Below are 19,338 nucleotides of genomic sequence, written 5' to 3'. Positions count from 1 at the left end.
CAGTCAATGTCAGCAAACATCCCAGAAAGATTTAATGCAAAAACATGAAGGTATCAAACACGCATTACGGAGAGGACGTGAAGGAAAGCATATATTTACCACAGATATCATATTTTACACATATTACTGGGTGTATATTTCAAAAACACAAATATTGTCAATTTTTAATAGTTTATTTATTTTATTTGTTGTGGCTCAAGGGGGGCGGCGCCCTAGCGCCCTCTAATGACCAGCCGCCACCGTTTCCTTCAGTAAAAGTATCAGTAAAATATAGTAAAAGTATTCAAAGTGTGACTCTTCTACTGTTGTGTATATAATCTTGAATGTTAAAGTACCTCTACGTTGTACTTGAGTCTCTTTAATAATCTGAACATCTGAAGCAGTGTTCCCGTTATTTTGTCCACCCTGTGTTGTTTGTCTCGTCAGGTCAAAGCGACCGAGACCTCCGACTTCAAACAAACCGTTTCACAACCGGACGGAAGAAGTGAACCCGCTCGAGTCTTTGTTCTCCTGAAACTTCTGCTTAATTTGATGTTGGACACAAATAAAATGTCTTAAAGTAAAGTTAGGACGATGTGTAAGAGCTACTTTAGGTAAAAGAAGTTTAAAATATGGAGTCAGGACAGTTAATACTCGAACAATATCAGGATTTATGAGAACAGAAATAAATGTTTTCTCTTGAGTCCGTAGTTTTTTTATTTGCTCTAATATGCCGTCGTAGAAGGTGAATATAGATTTCAAACGTTATATATTGAATATTTTACTGTATATTCTGTTGAATCACCGTTAACATTTCTGACATTGTGCACATTCGGTTTTTGCACCTTACTGATAATCTTCCTCAGTGGATGAAAACGCACCAGAGAAATCAACTAAATACAATTAAAATATTGACATTTTTACTGTATTTTATTGATCAGATAATTATTGATGCATCAAGTTTCAGAGAGTCTCTGCTGTCACTCACACACATACACACACACACACACACATCCAATCAGAGCAGCAGTGATCTCTGATAAAAGCTGCTCTCGCTCTGACGGACTCACAGACAGACATGTTGAAGCTGGTGCTGCTGCTGCTGTGGACATGGACGAGCTCGGCACTGGTCAGGTAGGAAACACACCTTTGTTTATATCGGTGTACAAATACTATTAATAATTAATACAATAACTTTTTACTTTTAGTCAAGTCAGAGGGACCCGAAACAAGCTAATTACAAGCATTAAGACTCATGATCCAAAACAAAAGTGACTTTATTCCCACAGTTCTGAGATTTACCTCACAATTGTCTTTAATTGTCTGTTCAAGATTTCCTTTTACTCCAGAAAATGTAAAGTATCCTGAGTACAGTCTGAAGTTTTTGAGGATTCTTTCTTTTTTAAAGGAATAGTATTTAGCTAAATACGCTTTCTAGACAAGTTTAAATGAGGATCGATACTTCTCTCTCGTTAAGCTAACCGATTTGCTTAGCTTAGCATAAAGACTGGTAACGAGGGGAAACAGCTAGCCGGGCTCTGTCTATAACTCGTGAAGCCAGAACAAGTTGTTTTAACAGTTCAGTTAGAATACAGACTAAACAAACATGTTAATCAGTGAGCTATAGAGGACAGAACCAGTCTTTATGCTAAGCTAAGCTAACAATCTTGTCATCTAACTTTGAAAGCGAATGAGTGCATTTCCCAAAAATGATATAAAATCAAATAAAATTGTTTAAAAATACCCCCCCCCCCCCCCCAGGGTCCCTCTGAAGCGGGTGCGTTCGATTCGTTCCCAGCTGCGAGCCGAAGGCGTGCTGGAGGACTTCCTGAAGGAGCACCGGCCCGACATGTTCAACCGGCGCTACGCTCAGTGCTTCCCGCCCGGCACGCCATCGCTGCGGCTCGGACGCTCCAGCGAGAAGATCTACAACTTCATGGACGTAAGAACAACAATGTCGGAACATTACCGAGGTGCTCCTGAGCAAGGCAGTAAACAAGGTGTCTGCTCGTGATGACAACGTCAACGTTTGTTTCTTAGGATGGATGTATACGGCGTCTCTACGTCACTCCTCAGTCCAAATATGGTCACTTCCTGTTCACTGGTTGCAAAAAACCAAGATGGCCACGTCACGATGACTACGTCCACTTCTTATATACAGTCTATCACAACATTACTCTTCTGTATCTTTACATAGATGATAGTTGAATATCTAACTTAACACCTTTAAGCATACAGGTTAGTCTATATACCATTGGATGGCCCCAAAGTAGGACTTTTTTTGGCGCCATCCGGCCACCGTTCCACGTGACGCCATGTTTTCTGCTGCAGACTCACATTGTGTGTCTGTTGTGTTTCAGGCTCAGTATTACGGTGAAATCAATTTGGGGAGTCCGCAGCAGAACTTCTCTGTGGTTTTCGACACCGGCTCATCCGACCTCTGGGTGCCGTCGACCTACTGCGTGAGCCAAGCCTGTGGTACTACACAATACTACACAACACAACAATACACGACACTACACAACACGACACTATACGACACTATACGACACAACACGACAATACACAACACAACACTACACAACACGACACTACACACTACTCACAAGACAATTTAACACCACAGAACACAACTGTTTGACTGTGGTGTTTTATAAGAGTTGTTTGTGGGTCAGGTCAGCATGACAGCAAGGTTGAGTGTGTTCCTGACTGTGATAAGGAGTTCAAGGTCTGTGTGTGTGTGTGTGTGTGTGTGTGTGTGTGTGTGTGTGTGTGTGTGTGTGTGTGTGTGTGTGTTCACAGCATTGCACAGGCGTTTCAGGGCGTTTGAGTCCACTTCGTTCCATCATGACGGCCGGACATTTGGGATCCACTACGGATCAGGACACCTGCTGGGAGTCATGGCCAGAGACACGTTGAAGGTCCAATTTATTTCCACTCTACTAAACTATGTTAATGTTGCAATTACAAGAAAAGACGAGGTCATCAAATGTGCGTTCACTTGGTGGAATCCTGCTGGACGAATACATTATGGAAGCATACCGTTTATCTGCAATGTCCCTGGTTCAGTTTCAAGCAGTTACCCCGATAATCCACACTACGGTCCTGGTACCTGAAAATATAACCACTGTTGGTCCCAAAGCTTCCTTTACAGAGATGCTGAAGGTGTCATTATCTTCATAATTTCAGCATGTAGTGATCTAGGACATACAGTTCAAAACACCTGAATTGGATGCAAAAGTAAAGATTCAATTTGGAGCCCTTGGTAGAAGCTTAACAAATAAACAAATCGCAAAAATTTTTTAAATACATTTTCTTTGGATCATGTCAAAGTTGCCAATAAAAGCTGCATCAATGGCATCAAAATGAGGTACCAAATGGTTACAGACGTCCACGGTTAGATTCTGGTCGTGTTGCAAGTCATACCCGACGGTTTCCTGTCTGCCTCTTCACCGCCGACTGTCCAAGAAATAAATACAAAAATAATAGATTCTGCAGTGAAAGAAATGTCAAAATGTTCAAATATGAAATTACAATTTGTAACAAAATGAATTCTTTATTAAGATACCAATCTCTGAACCCATCGTCTATCAGTCTGACGATGGTTAAGCCTCCACGGGCAAGGACCATATTTCTGTGGGTCTGGTGTAGTCAGCAGATATCTGGGCCAAGACTTCCTTTTCCTGGAGTTGGAGTTGATTTGAGTTTACAAGCTAATTTTAAACTAACAAAAACAAAAATCAAAGTCAGACGAAACAGGTTGGTTCCTAGATTGGATTTCGGCCAATGCGTTCGGCCTATTTTGCTCTCCACACTTACCGTTTACCTGCATTCAACCAAATCCTGCTCAAACTGATTCATCAATAATACAAAGACTACCCACTGAAACCGGAACGCTTCCAATACCAACATCTTGCATAGGAATCTTTTTATAAGAGTATTAAGATACCAAACCAACATCAACAAAGAACCTCAAAATTAGATGTTGCCATCATTTCCCAACAAAGGAACAAATTCTCCTCAGTAAATGAACTGCAAAAGATTTGAAGATTTGTTTTAAACCCATGTAGCTGAAGATTAGTAGCTTAATTTATCCTGTGTTTTAACATAGGAAGTTGACTTGGTGAAACAGCGCAGTAAAACGAGAAAAGTTAAAATGTTGAAGAAACATTCTATAATGATTTATCTTCTGTTCCAGATCGGGAGTCTGACCGCCCAGAACCAAGAGTTTGGGGAGTCGGTCTACGAGCCTGGTTCTGCGTTTGTGAGGGCAAGATTCGACGGCGTTCTGGGGATGGGTTACCCGTCCCTGGCAGAGATCCTTGGAAACCCCGTTTTCGACAACATGTTGGCGCAGAAGGAGGTGGACGAGCCGATCTTCTCCTTCTTCCTCAGCAGGTAAAACCTCCTTTTCCAGACCAATGCAATGATTCACCAGTACCACCAGTTTAGGGTCCATTGGAGTGAGGAGAATATGTTGTTGTTCCTACCTGTACTGGTTTCATGATTTTGAACAGGCAACTTTCAAGTCGCACTCTCTTGGGGTTTCCAAACTGGAGTCCAAAGAGTCAATAGCCAAGTTCAAGGATCCACAGAGTTTTGGGTGTTCAAGGGGTTTTGGGAGAGTTTTGGAAAGGTGGTTCTAGGGTTTCCAGGTTGTTCCAATGGGTTTCAGGTGATACACAAGGTTTCCCTTGTGTTTCAGGAGAGTCTGAAGAGCTGAAGAGCTTCGGAGATCTCCAAGGGTTCAAGGAGCATCCAGACGGTTACAAAGATTAGCAGCATTTTAAGTGTAGTCCCAATGTTTTAGTCTGTTTCCACAAGGATCCAGTTTTTAGGATGATCTTGGGTTTTCAACAGATCCTGAGGGGTCCATGGGAGCCCAAGAGTCACAGATTTTAAGGGTTTCTGGGTAGTTCCAAAGAGAAATCCAAGATATATAGGGTCCTAGATCCCAGGGTTCTTGAAGGATTGCGAGAATGCTGGCTTGTGAATTTGTTGATAGAATGTTTGGTTGTATTAATAACTTGCTGACTCTTGGGGAATGGTTTGAGTCGTTTGGTCTCAACATCCAGAGAAATCTAAGGTTTGAAGGATTTCACAGGAGTCAGAGGGTCCAGAGGACTCTATGAATTCAAAAGCCTCAGTGGATTGACAATAAAGTGTTTAGGGGCCATAAAACAGAGAATTAATTGCTGTTTGTTATTTGGAATGTCATTTTTGTCCCTGCAGGAAAACAAGCAGCGGCACCCCAGAAGGCGAACTGTTGCTAGGCGGAAAAGATGAGGCGTTGTACAGCGGACCAATCAACTGGCTTCCAGTGACTGCTAAGGGCTACTGGCAGATTAAGATGGAAAGGTTTCCCACATATTTTTAATATTGTGACTCTGAGTAACTCATTAATTCATTGTAACTGTAATCTTTACCCCGATTTGAGGTCCTGACCATGTACTAACAAGTGCTGATCTTTGAAATGTTTTCTTGGTTATTCATGGTGGCACCTTTGGTTCTGGACCACATCCGACATTACAGTTGTGTGGAGTCACAATTCATATGTTGTGCAGTAAATGCAACAACCAGTAGATGGCAGTCCAAACCAGATTAATAGACAAGGTGCAGTCACTCTTTAAATAAGGTCAATCAGTAAAACATATGATATCTGTGTATCTTTCAGTATCGCGGTGCAGGGTGCGAGTTCTCTCTGTCCTCGTGGTTGCCAGGTGATTGTCGATACTGGAACCTCCCTCATCGCCGGACCAACCGTTGATATCCTCACCCTTCACCAGCTGATTGGAGCCACGCCCACAAACATAGGAGAGGTTAAACCCTAATTTGATTGCGTAATCTAAATCTCAATAGACATTTCTGGGCAACACTTAAATCTCAGACAAATAGATGCAGAAATGTTTAAACATATAATCTCATTTGACCTTTATCTTTTGTGTGTGTTCCAGTTCCTCATCGACTGTGTCAGGTTGTCCAGTTTGCCTCATGTGACATTCGTCCTTGGAGGAACAGAATACACACTGACTGCTGAGCAATACGTTAGGAAGGTTTGTCTCCTTTAGCTTGTCTTCCCTAATGGCTGACAGACTTTGTTCTGCAGCTGTCTGCGCTTGTTGTAAAATACTCGTAAGGAATACTTGTTAACATGTAGGGTCTGAATCCAGTAGTGCGGTCTAGAAGGGTTCGGGGTATTCTAAAGTGTTTCTTAGGGGTTTCAGCTTAAGAGTTCAGCAGAGCCTAAAAGTCAAAGGGTACCACAAAGTTCTTTGCGAGTTTTCAAGAAGGTATTCAGCGTTAGGAAGTTCTAGAAGATATCTCAAACCATGTGTCACAGAAGGTAGCTGACCAGGTAGCTGAGTAGCCAGCTCTATGCTAGTTAGCAAGCTAGCTTTTCAATTCCACCATGCTTTACTGCTACACTGAACTTGCTGTGTTCCATAAAAATGAGTCGGACACAGTCACTCATCCGTTGATAGCACTGCTGTGACAAGAGCGTGTTGATGAAGCATTAAGTTGTTATATTTATCTAATTTATTCTGGCTTACTACGCTTTGTAATGTTACTGTAAAGCTAACCTCAGTGAGTCTGCGACTGAAATGAGAAATATAAACATAAATATACAGTATGATACTTAAATGTCGTCGTCAAAAGTCATCTCACTGTCCGTCTCTCTATCTCCAGGAGACACTTGGCGACAAGGAGTTTTGCTTCAGTGGTTTCCAGGCCGTGGACATGGTTTCCCCCGAAGGCCCCCTGTGGATTCTGGGAGATGTATTTCTGACAGAGTTCTACAGCATCTTTGACAGAGGACAGGACCGGGTTGGCTTTGCCTTTGCTAAACACCCAACTTAACTCTAACCCATTGGTTATCGGTTAATAGCTGACAACTGTATCATCAATAAAAACTATGCAATTCTTACAAAGGCATCAACACAAATAGTACTTGTTTTGTAACTAGCTAGAAGCATTGTTCTTACAGCAGTCATCTTTTTCACAAATCCTGCAGCCCGAGGTTCATTTACAGTGCCCAATCATAGACCATCCTCCAATCACATCATCAAAGATTATCATTGGCTGAACTGTTGATTATGGCCTTGGTTGAACTATTCTTCAAAAGTACCACTTGATTACATTTTTGACGAATCAGTCACACTTTATTTAAAAAAGTACAGTTTTTGGTGTTTTAGCAGCAGCAACATTTACTGTATATTCATTACTTCAGTTACATTTACAAAAACAAACAAACTATTACAGAGAGAGAAGATTTTGTGCCATGAAAGGACCTTTTAAGTGGAGTCAGTAATCCTGAGTATTTTATCTAATCAGCAGTCACCACAGTTGCGTGGATCCAAAACTGAAGTGTGTTTAGCTGCAGTTCCTCTAATAGCCACCAGATGGCATCCAACAAAACCGCTAAATGTATTGAAGTGAATGGGAAAACACCCCAACTTTTGACAGTCAACACAATTTTTCCCCACATCAGGTTCAGGTCTTGGTGACTAATTTCACGTCTTCCGGTGTGTGTCGAGAATTAACAAAATATTAAGGCATGAAAAAGGCTTTTTTTTTAAATGGCAGGTGTTTGAGCCAATCAAGCTCAGGTTGTTTGGTCTTCCAATTTTAGCCCAAGTTGCTCATTTCCTGAGCTTAAAAGTTGATCACCAGTATTAGGATTCTTTTGCGTTCTTTAGTGTGACGGTTGGTCTCCAGTGACTCAGGTTTCAAAACATCCCTTCTGAGGTTGGAGATTTATAAGCAGCTGTCTTCTTGTGACTTTTCTTGCGGTGAAATCTCATTACCAGCTCTGAGATTCGTAGTATCATGTTACTTTGTGAGTGGCCCTCATTTGTTCTCCGAGCTCTGCGATTGGGAGTCATCGTTTTTGTTCGCTTCACTGTCGTTGGTTCCTTCCTTCTCGTCATCCTCGGTCCCTGCCACTCCCTGGAAGTCTTGGTCGTACTCAGGGTCGGGTAGCTGCAGTGTGTTGGTAGGTGGACCGGGTGATCGTCGGGTTTGGAATCGAGCCAGGCCTCGTCTCCGCCTTCCCAAAGCCTTGGGGCTCGGCAGGCTTCGGACCGACGCTTTCGATGACTGCCTTGAGAACTGGAGGGAGAACTGGCGGCCCCGTGGCCGGGTCGGTGGGCGATTTGTCCAACGGAATTCCTTGGGTCCCAACTGGGTTGGGGAACAACAAACTGTGGAGCTGGTCCTGGAAATACAAAGAAGGACGTTAACGTTCCCTTGTGGTACAACTGTGGTTGCTAGTTATTTTGGTAATCCCACTTTCTCAAAACAGCAGCATAATGGTTCCATTAAGGCCAGAGCTTGACAAACAGACAGAAGTGAGGACACTGAATTACCTCGAGGTATCCAAGCCCGGTGCCTCCTCAGAGGGGGAAGGATCCAGTCCATTTTGGGATCTTGCCGCTTCACCGTTGCCAGAAGATTCCATGTTGTGACAGCCGCCACCGGACAACGGCGGACTGACGACGAGTCGGGGGAAAACAGTAGAGGGTGGGCTTTCAGGAGATGGAGGGTTGCTGCTTACCTCCCTTAAGGTGGATAGGGTGTCCAGACCCATGTCCTCTGGACTCGGATTGACCCTGGATCGATTGACGGAAAGACTGTTAATACAATCACACAGAAATATAAATCAACCAATGTGGGTAACTTTAGTGCTTCAAATGGACTAATATTGAACCTGAAGTCTGGGAAGAAGCTTCCTGTTGCGTCACTGCTATGTCGCTTGAAGATGGGTCGAGGAGGTCGGAGTTCAGGAGGATCCTGAACACTCAGCAGCCGCCGGACTCGACCCAGAACCTGCAAAACATCCAAAGAACTATGGTAGCAGCCAACTAGAGAGCACAAACCTCCCCCAAAGCCAAACAAATCCTTTCTTTTACTCTTACTTTTAATTTTAAACTGAAGTAATAAAAAAGGTATTACAGATTCTTGGCGCCAAGCCAAAACAGTCTCCTGTTGCCGTGGATGACCATCGCTAACATCAGCCTCGTCGAACTGCAGGATGTCAGACAGTCTGCAAGAGACATTAGTCAAAAGATTTCTATAACGATGAAACAGAATTTAAACAGAAAACACCGCCTTAGCTCTGGTGGCAACCACCGAGGGTTACATCATTGGTTTCAACCAATCAGCTTGCTTGGTTGAAATGTGTAATATGTAAAAATATGTGTGTGCATATTGACCCCATGTCGGTGGTGGAGCCGAGGAATGACGGGATGCAGTAGTCGGCAGCAGCCAGCGTGTACGGCGGGCGCGCCTCGCAGTCGTTCCAGTACATGTCTTTGGTCATGTGAGGCAGGCTCATGTGCATCTCATCCACAGCCAGCAGAGACACCTGGAAGGACAGGTAAACAGGAAGTGACAAGGATGGAAGGATTTTTGCGTAGTTTCTGTTTTTGAGAAAAGCTTGAAGGAATGAGTCCTAAAACCCAGAAATGAGTCAGCGTTTTTTTTTGGAAGTCAATGTTTTTTTTTACTCGGTTTTATTTATTTATTGTCATTTTTAGAAGTCGTCTTAATTAGCAGGACAATGTTCTGTTAGCGCTTCGGGCCACCAGTGGAAGCTACTTTGCTTCAGTTAACGGCAACATGTGTCACATGACATCATGAGCCTGTATCTGAGCGCTGTGATTGGCCACCGACCTGAAGGCTCCTGTCGATGATCCAGTTCACTTCAAAGTCGTCATCGTCCTCCCCGAACGGGTTGATCAGCTGCTCCGCTACCTGACAACGAGGAACAAATCACATCTGGAGTTCAGTCTCACGTGTTTGAGAGGTTTTCTTTAAAGATTTACGTCTTCAGTAGGAACCAAAGGTGGCCACAGACAGGAAGTCAGAAGAAAAGTACTTGGCTGTGTTCAGGCACCAAAACTACTACTTGGTTAAGTTTAGGCAAAATAAGTACTTTGTTATGTTTAAGAAACAAAAGTACTTGGGTTTGTTTCGAATAAAAATACTTGGTTAGGTTTTGGCAACACAAGTACTCGATTAGGTTTAGGTAACAAAAGTACTCGGTACACCTTCAGCCAGCCGGAGTAGAAGAAGAACTGCAGCAGCGTGAAGACGGGGACGTAGAGGTCCAGGTCGTGTCCATGGTAACCCTGGGCGGGGTCGAGGAACTGACGTCCAATCAGACAAGCGAAGAAAAAGGTGTAAACGGCGAGAGTGACGACCTGAAGAGAGACACAGAGATTCTTTACTTTCCTCTCTGCGTGTGGGAGGTTCAGAGCTGTGATTCAGTTACAGTAATGATGGAAGATGATGAGATTAGATGAGCTGCATCCGTCTAAAACATGTTGTGACAGATATGAAAATATGATAGAGAGAGACAGGCCTGGGTGTAAACCAGCGGGACGCCGACCCAGTCGTATCCGAAGAGAGTCGAACACCAAGTCCTGAAACGATTCATCTCCTGAAGACAGAGACTCAGATTCAGACATTTCCCCCCCCCCCCACACACTTCTGGGAGTAAAACTGGGCGTCACATTATCTTCATGTCCGGTTTATGTTGTTTCACTAACAAGGATTAAGTGTGTGTGTGTGTGTGTGTGTGTGTCGGCTTTAGAGACATCTTCTCATTGACAGTATATCTCTGTAATCTAATGAGACACTTCCAGGATTCATTTATCTACAACAAATATTGAACTTTTTTACTGTACTACATCTCAGAGGTACATATTGTACTTTTTACTGTACTACATCTCTAAGCATTCTTTTTCTGAGACAGAATATAAAATGTTTAGAGTCACGTTGAGAATGTTCTGCAGGTCGATGCTGTCCTGGATGCGTCCTTCCTGTCGAGCTTTAGACGCCAAGTTGGAGAACCAGACGACGGGAATCCAGTACTTCAGGTGAGGAGAACGGATGTCGTCAAACACCTTCCTCTCCTCTGGAGTCATAAAACCTGCAGGTGGGTGGACAAAAGCAGTAATCAGTACTTTGTGCGTTCAGTTGTACTTCTGGTTTCAAAAATACAACATGGCGACTTCCAAAACCCAAGATGGGAATGTTCAAAATCCAAGATGAAGAGGACCCAAAATCAAAAAGATGGCAATGACAAAAATGAATTGGCAACGGCCATAAACCAAGATGGTGACGGAAAGAATGCTGAACTCAAGGCTTCAAAACTCAGATCTCCGAATCTTTCCACCAATGCTGTGGCAGATAAAAAAAGAAGAAAAGAAAATGCATTACCAAAATATTACCAAATGTAAAACGGAAATCTAACAGACGTTCTGATCAAATCTTTAAAAGCAAAACCGGTTCATCAGAGTCAGCTGTGCTCTGAGTCCGGCTCTAATTGGCCCGTAATGAGCCGATCCCTGGGGTAGGATCAGACGCTCACAGGAAGGAAGAGGAACAGACGAGAAGGAGCTGAACGCCATCTGACTTTTTATCATTTCAGTTCAGACTCACTGACTCAGCACATTTCAGTTACACACTAAAGATAAATGTATGCTGCTGGCTAACTCAAACACGCTCACCTGCCTCGACCACGTGGTCCATGGTGGGGAAGCGTTTGCAGACGGCGGTGCTGACGGAGCGGAAGATGAGCAGCGACGTCAGGTTAACGTAACGTACCAGCGTGCGGCGCAGCAGGCGGCCGTATTCGTCTTTACCCTGAACGCAGCTGGAGGAAAGAAAATGACTTAAAAGTAACGCGGCGGAAATATCGACTTCACAAAAACCCTGAACTTCCCACCAATGCTGCGTGTTTGGGAGCGCTCTACGTTCCTACGCACCTCGAACTAACCACCATCTGCATCTAAACAGTGGTTGTGGAGGAAGTACTTTACCTAGTAAAAGTAACAAGTATTAACAGCAAAATGTACTCAAAGTATCAAGTGCTCACTATTCAAATGGATCCTTTCAGAGTTTAAATGATGGAGCCTTTAAGGTCCCAAAAGATGATGTTTTCTTTTCATCTTATGCAGAGAAGAAGAAGAATTGAACAAGATAAAAAAAACTAAATCCGGGGCTCTCCTGTTACAACTTTATCATTCAGTAGAAAGTAACATAAATTAAATGGCCTTAAGTAAAGTACCTCAAATATGTACTTAAAGCTACCACGAGGAACTTTCATAGTGTTGTTTCTGTCGCCCCCTGTGGACTAAAGTGGTAGTGTCTCTGAGCACCAGAGTCTCTTCAGAAAACCTCTCATTGTACTGCAGCAGGGTCTGACAGTCTGCTCCTCTCAGTCCTGGTTCTGGTTCTCCCGTGGCTAGGATTAGTAAAGTTAGTCGTCTCGGTTCGGACCACAGAGCCTCCGTGTTGTTTTGAATATTTCTGTTCCACACAACGTGATTGGTTGACACCTTAATTAGCGGTGCGAAAGCACAGAAAAATGAACCTTCCTCCAAAAACAAATGCCACTTTTTTGACGTGTAATATTCACGTTCTGTGTGAAAGTACGCACGAAAAAAAAAAACCTATTCGGGAAAAAATGTATATTGACGTGCAAATTTATCACACAAAAAAAACTATATTTTTTCCAGGTTAACTCACCTGGAGATGAGGATCATGAGCCGGTCCGGCCAGGGCATGTTAACAAACTGATGCCACCATCGATTCACCACCAGAGTCACATAGAAACCTAAAACACAAACAATATTTAATGTCATTAAATTCACATTAAGTCACATAAATAAATGTGTTTAGCACAATTAAAACAAGTAGATCCCATTAGAGGGTTTTTTTATTTGACAAGCAAAACCAGATTAACTCAATATGGAAAATTAATTGAAACAATGAAAGGCCATTTATCTCATTGTATTATTGCACAGGTTTATTGTTGTTTTCATGCAGAAGAAGATTTTGGATTTAGGAAACTCTGGTTGTTTCAGGGTTCACAGAAACAAAATGTTCTGTGACTGAGAGTGAATCAGTGAGATCAGATACACAAACACTCATCCAGCTTTCAGCCTTTCTGCTCGTTAATGATCCGTTTCCATTAGCAGCCGGCTAATGAGGCAACCCAACACCCTGTCTGTCTGCCTGTCTCTCTGTCTGTCTGCCTGCCTGTCTCTCTCTGTCTGTCTCTCTCTCTGTCTCTCTCTCTCTCGCTCTGTCTCTCTGTCTCTCTCTCTGTCTCTCTCTCTATCTCTCTGCCTGCCTGTCTCTCTCTCTCTGTCTGTCTCTGTCTCTCTCTCTCTCTGTCTCTCTGTCTCTCTCTCTGTCTGTCTCTGTCTCTCTCTCTGTCTGTCTCTCTGTCTGTGTCTGTCTGTGTCTGTCTGTCTCTCTGTCTCTCTGTCTCTCTGTCTCTGTCTGTCTCTCTGTCTGTGTCTGTCTGTCTCTCTGTCTGTGTCTCTCTGTCTGTCTGTCTCTCTCTCTCTCTCTCTCTGTCTCTCTCTCTCTCTCTCTCTGTCTCTCTGTCTCTCTGTCTCTCTGTCTCTCTCTCTCTCTGTCTCTCTGTCTCTCTGTCTCTCTCTCTCTCTGTCTCTCTCTCTCTCTGCCTTGCTTTCTGCTCAGGCAGGAGGCAGAGTTATAGTTATATTTTACTTTTTTAGTAAGATTCTGCTTTATTTGACTTTAACACAATAAAGTATCCTCACACGAGGGTTTCTATGATATTTTACATAAAGTTACTCGTTTTTTGAGCGTGTCAAATTCAGCTTGTTCCATAAATACGGTCTTTTTAAAATAAACTTTGATCTTCACGGGACATTCAGTGAGGTTTAGGAAACAAAGATTCTTAGTTAGGTTTAGAAAAAGATCCTCTTTTTTGTATCTGTTGTTATATTATATTATTGATGCATTAATGTGCTCATTGCTTTAATGTAGCAGCTGTTGGAGCTCTATTTAAATTGATATAATCTATAATAATACATCATTTATTAGTTAATTAATTATTTTAATTAATGATTAATGATTTAATTAGGAGATCTCACTCCAAAGTTACTGAAGCTGTCAGATAAATATAATGCAGTAAAAATAACAATATTTAACTCTAAGATGTTGTGGAGGAGAAGAATAAAGTAAAGTACCTCAGCGTTGTACTCAACTACAGTCCTCAGTACATGAACTGGTCTGCAGTACACAAACACAGCAGTGGGTCAGTGTGCTGACTGTTCAGCTCTTTTCTCAGAGGACTAAAATTAACCCGACTCCTCCTGAGATTATTAATAACAACACGCAGCTGTTTGATCTGTCCTGAGGAGAGATAATGCGCCGTTATCTTTCAACAACTTATTGTTATGAATCAGAAACGTAACGTTTCACAGAATCAGGTTGTTTCTGCCTTAAGGTACAGTATATTAAGGAACATTATTATTCACATCTGAACGGCGACACGTACCCAGAACGAAGGTGACGGGGATCTGCTCTGCGTACTTATCGCAGTACATGGAGAGCTTCTCGAACAATCTCTTCTGATGGTCGAAGAGGGCGAGCCTGCAGAAGACACAGTAGTACATTTAGTAGTACAAGTGCTGTACTTCTATACTTACACTGCACTACATCTCAGAAGGAGATATTGTACTTTATCCCACATTTTCACGGTTTCAGAGTTAATTTTATTACTTTTGTTTTGAGGGATAATGAGCATCGTTCAATAGTAGCGGTGCAAACAAAACCAGGAAAACCAGGTTCCATGTTATTAATTATTAAATATTATGGTGGAGTCTGACTTCCTGTCTGTGGACCATTGGTTCCAACTGAAGACTAAATCTTCAAAAACACAAATACTTTCACTGTAGTTTTTATCAACAAACAGGAAATAGAGCATTTGTTGGGGACTATTTTTAGCGGTGGATGAATTCAAGTTGGAGTATTGCTAACAGCAAAATACAACTAAGCGAATTATTGATGACAAACCATCACAGGACTTTGACCCAGGAGACCAGCGTTCGTGTCCCGTGTGAAACCAAAAGGCAACGGTTACGTGACAAACGTAACAAAAGTCAACGGTGACTTTTGTTACGTGACAAACGTACTGACCTGTAGACGACGCTCAGCACCGTGTAGAGCACCACGAACACGATGAACTCCCGGTACAGCAGCTTGTAGATGCTTCCTCTCCAGCGCAGCAGCAGCCGGTGGAAACTGAAGAAGGTGGCGTTGGCGACTTTACTGGAATACGTCACGGTCATCGTGAGACGACCTGTCGGACAAACTCTCGTCACATCACGGCCTGAACGCAGAGCGCGCAGCGGGAAAAAAGAAAAATAAAAGTGCCCCATCAGGTCGTGGGGCCGTGTTTTCCCGCCACGCGCTCCGAGACCAGAAGGCAGTGGTTCATTCAAATTCATATAATTATGCAGAAAAATATGATACGAAGACAGGGAACTGGCCATTTTGCATTTTGCATGTTAAGTCTCTCCACAATCTGCCAAAAACTACGATGAAACTACGATGAAACTACGATGAAACTACGATGAACCGATGTCAACAGAATCACGACATGTTTTCACTGACATCAAGTTAGAAACTAGAGAAAAGGATTCCAGTTCTTTGTTGAACAGTATTCATAAGATAAGAAAATATAATCCTTTATTAGTCCCGCAGTGGGGACATTTACAGGATTACAGCAGCAGAGTGGAGTATATATATATATATGTATATACATATACATATATATATATATATATATATATACGTATATATATATATATACAGTAAAGTACAAACAAAAGACAGTAAAAAAACAAGATCAAAACAAGTAAATAAGTAATAAAACAGTAAAGAATATTAAATAAGTAAAAAAGTAAAGAATCTACAATAACTAAAATATTATATATGCAGACAGAATCATTGTAGTGTTGGACAGTGTATTTATTCTGCACAGATTTGTAGTGTTTCGACTATGAAGGTGAGTCTTGACGTTAAGCTAACGAGCTAACTGGGCTAACAGTGAAGCTAAAGTTTGAATTATTTCAGTGTTTTACTCACAGAAAGAATCTCAGACGTCTTGTTTTTCCTCAGCGGTGCTTTTCATCCGGCTTCGTCTTTCCTCATTTGTTTTTTACCAAATGCCAGCCAACCGCTCTCTCTCTCTCTCTCTCTCTCTCTCTCTCGCTCTCTCTCTCTCTCTCTCTCTCCCTCTTTCGCTCACCATGATGCTGTCCAAGCCCAGTAATGCCAGGCAACACACACACACACACACACACACACACTTGCTGGCCCAGAGTGGTATTGATGACCCACCGAGCTAAATGTAGTCATGTTTCTGTGTGTGTGTGTGTGTGTGTGTGTGTTGGCATAGATAGCAGTGGAGGTAAACACTTATAAACAGAAATGCAGTCAGCAACAACATGATGTCATACCAGTAAACAGACCAATCACAGGAACAGACAACATGGTAATGATAATCACTTTTTTGTTTCGATTAAATCGATTAAAAAAGCGACAATCACGTTCGCTAACGGCGATAAAGCGAACGCTATCGGCGAGATCCTGGTGTTTGTTAGATTTGCCGGAGGTACACCACCGCAGTGTACCCTGATAGATATTAGATAAACATGCAGGTCTTGAAAGATAATGATTGTAAGCGTGAGATACCTCTTATTGGGACCAATGTTCATAGACCCAGAACTATGATTGGATGTTTCACCTGCAGGAAAGAAGTAAAACAATACATAGTTCCCTGTAAGATGAATAACATCGAAACTGAAGCTAGATTAGATTCTGGAGCTTCAATTTCAATCATTGGTAATGAATGGGTACAAAGAAATATGCCACAAAGTGCCTGCATTTAATGCAACTAACAAGAAACCTCTGCAAATAACTGGATGGGTCCAAATCCAGTTAAAACTGGATTCACTGGCAGTTCCCGACATGAATGGACCAATGTTTGTGGAGGTAAATCGTGGGACAGCGCTCCTCATGAAGCGCTCGTCCTGAACAAAGACACCAAATCTCTCGCACCAACAGCGTCACCGGTGGTCGACGTCCAGAAGAGCGTTCCTCGATGGACCAATGCACAACCTGCACAGCGCGGGAAGAAAGGAAGACATTCCTCACTGAGAACATGTTGGAGAAGATGGTATCGCGATCATTCAGGAAATTGAAAGTGAGCGGGAGCATCGGGGAACCCGAGGACATCATTCAGCGTCTGTTGGACAACACGTGGGCCGAAGTCGAGGCCGTCGACGTTGATGTCGCACCAAAAACCTTCAAGGACCTCGACAAGACCATCTTCAACAAACTCTGCAAGAAGACGGGCAATGCAACAATGGTGCTGCTCTCTTTGAGGTGTGGGGACGCGCCACTTGAAAACTGCATCGTCTCGTCCATCAAAGAACACGTGACGCCACCAACAAATAAGAACGCCTGCATCGGCAACTTCTTCTCGTCCGTGGGCCGAGCCATCGCCAACGTCTGCAGGCGAGGAGCGAAGGTCGGTGTCGTGTAGGTGAAGGTAACGTTTCGGGTTTTCTCCGGTTTCTCCGGGTTCTCCCACTTTAATTGAAGATGAACTTCTCTTTAGTTACTTTACAAATTAAGATTTTATACATTACAAACTAGTCGTCGTGTGATGGACGAGACAGAAAGTGGAGAAAGAAAAGCAATGTATTTACATGCAGATGGAATTATTTTAGGTATTCATCTTTTAATTTAAAGACACAATATCTCTATTTATTCCTCTGTAGGATGTGATGAACTGCAAGGATGGAAGAAGTATTCAGACATTTTATGCATAAAGATAATGACAATGATTAGTATCAGCTGTTATTTACTCTGGTCAGAGATCAGCTGTTCAGATTTAGATCAGAAACACGCTCCATCCGTCCAGCAGATGGCGCTGTAACTCTGCAGCAGAAACAAAAACAGCTGATTCAGGCTGTTTGTATCATAGAACTTTATTAATCTCAGAGGGAAGCTGCTGTGCAGCAGTACAAGGTAGGAACGTGTGCAAATATAAATGAACGGAAATCCAAAATATACTGCCAAAATATTTTTTTAAATGCCAAACATATTAGGAAGAGGAGGAGGAGGGGGAGGAAGAGGAGGAGGAAGAGGAGGAGGAGGGGGAGGAAGAGGAGGAGGAAGAGGAGCAAGAGGAAAAAAGCAGTCCTGTTGTTCATCGTTGTACTTAAAGCTACTACAAAGAACTTTCATAGTGGTGATTGTGTCGCCCCCTGTGGACTAAAGTGGTAGTGTCTATGAGCACCAGACTCTTTAGAAACCTCTCATTCTACTGCAGCAGGTCTGACAGTCTGCCCCTCTCAGTCCTGGTTCTGGTTCTCCAGTGCCTCCCTTCCGTCCAGCGGGTCCAGCAATATGTCCTGGGTCTCCAGCAGCGTGGTGTCGGTGTTGCCATTCAAAAATAACTTTATAGAAACGGACAATCTCCCCTCTGACGGTCTCGTTTACACATAAAGAGGCATCAGGATTAAACTGAGACTGGTTCAGTTAAAAGTTCCTCACAGTTTAAAGGTATACAGGCCATTTACAGTTAAGTATTAAAGCTCCCCATTAATAACACTGAGCTCCATCTGTTCTCACTGTCGTCTCACTTCATTCACAAACAAACAGACTTCGGGTCACTTTTTTTGACAGATCTTCAGAAGCCAGAGACGAGAGGATTCTTTCTTTTTGCTGCTGCTGCTGATTCATCCGTCTAGTGTGATCACTTGTGTTGTGTTTCATACAGATGTGCAGTGACAGCTCACACAGACAGCTGTGACATTTCGGCTGAACCTTTCGAGCCACATAAATAACAGCGAGAGTCACTTTGTTGTGATCGAGACTTCAACACAAGCTTCAGAAGACAGTTTAAACTCTCCACCTTCATCAGATGGAAGCTCGTTAGATCTGTAATTAAATATACTATTACTGTGACTGGTCTATGATACATCATTAGATTATTAACTACTCACGCAGTAACGTCCCCTTGGCTCCAGATATCAGTTTATAGACGTTAGGTTTCTGGTGATTTATGTCTTGCTTTTGTCATTAATTTTAAAAAAATTAATAAAATGAAAAGTGAAAATATGTCAAGATTGTACCTGTACTCAACTACCTGTTTACTGGCGCATATACCGTCGTGTTAATTGGCATGTATACTACCTGTGTGTACTCTTGCGTGTATACTACCGATGTGTATTCTACTGGCGTGTACACTACTGAAGTGTACACTACTGAAGTGTATACTACCTGCCTGTAGACCACCTGTGTGTATCACCTGCGCGTATACTACCGACGTGTATATTACCGGCGTGTATGCCAATATACATGTATAGTGCAGTATTTACCGGCGTGTATACCTATGTGTGTACTGAAGTGTATGGTGTGTGTACTGGTGTGTGTACTGGTTTATACCGATGTGTGCACTGGAGTGTATGGTGTGTGTACTGGTGTATGTACTGGTGTATACTGGAGTGTATGGTGTGT

At 42.7% G+C, this 19,338-nt stretch overlaps 2 protein-coding genes across 4 annotated transcripts; one reads left to right on the top strand and one right to left on the bottom strand.

Annotated features, from left to right (window-relative positions):
• The first annotated feature begins 162 nt into the window (after positions 1-162).
• On the top strand, positions 163-7,078 carry nots (nothepsin). The gene is made up of 9 exons (XM_031859206.1): positions 163-1,113; positions 1,741-1,921; positions 2,340-2,457; positions 2,782-2,900; positions 4,178-4,377; positions 5,212-5,337; positions 5,654-5,798; positions 5,934-6,032; positions 6,667-7,078. The coding sequence occupies exons 1-9, from the start codon at positions 1,058-1,060 to the stop codon at positions 6,835-6,837; spliced, it is 1,215 nt and encodes a 404-aa protein (XP_031715066.1). The 5' UTR covers positions 163-1,057; the 3' UTR covers positions 6,838-7,078.
• A 171-nt stretch (positions 7,079-7,249) lies between these two features.
• Positions 7,250-15,969, bottom strand: LOC116389939 (bestrophin-3). Of its 3 annotated transcripts, none has more exons than XM_031859071.1 (14): positions 15,895-15,969; positions 14,944-15,136; positions 14,303-14,397; positions 12,514-12,601; positions 11,493-11,638; positions 10,758-10,912; positions 10,343-10,420; positions 10,029-10,181; positions 9,652-9,732; positions 9,192-9,343; positions 8,932-9,022; positions 8,687-8,805; positions 8,346-8,588; positions 7,250-8,194 (listed from the first exon to the last, which is right to left on the bottom strand). In XM_031859071.1, exons 2-14 carry the CDS (start codon positions 15,093-15,095, stop codon positions 7,828-7,830), a joined length of 1,920 nt encoding a protein of 639 aa, XP_031714931.1. In that variant the 5' UTR covers positions 15,096-15,136; positions 15,895-15,969; the 3' UTR covers positions 7,250-7,827. The 3 variants fall into 3 exon arrangements, with proteins under 3 accessions (XP_031714931.1, XP_031714932.1, XP_031714934.1); XM_031859072.1 differs by having other exon boundaries at positions 14,944-15,106; positions 15,895-15,959; XM_031859074.1 differs by lacking the exons at positions 7,250-8,194; positions 8,346-8,588 and having other exon boundaries at positions 8,698-8,805; positions 8,932-9,003.
• Between the last annotated feature and the right edge of the window lie 3,369 nt (positions 15,970-19,338).

This window comes from Anarrhichthys ocellatus, unplaced genomic scaffold (genome assembly GCF_004355925.1).
Source record: "Anarrhichthys ocellatus isolate YVR2014 unplaced genomic scaffold, GSC_Weel_1.0 scaffold21, whole genome shotgun sequence".
NCBI lineage: Eukaryota > Metazoa > Chordata > Actinopteri > Perciformes > Anarhichadidae > Anarrhichthys > Anarrhichthys ocellatus.
The sequence above is the reverse complement of the archived record's forward strand: the minus strand, read 5'-3'. Positions and strand labels throughout refer to the sequence as shown.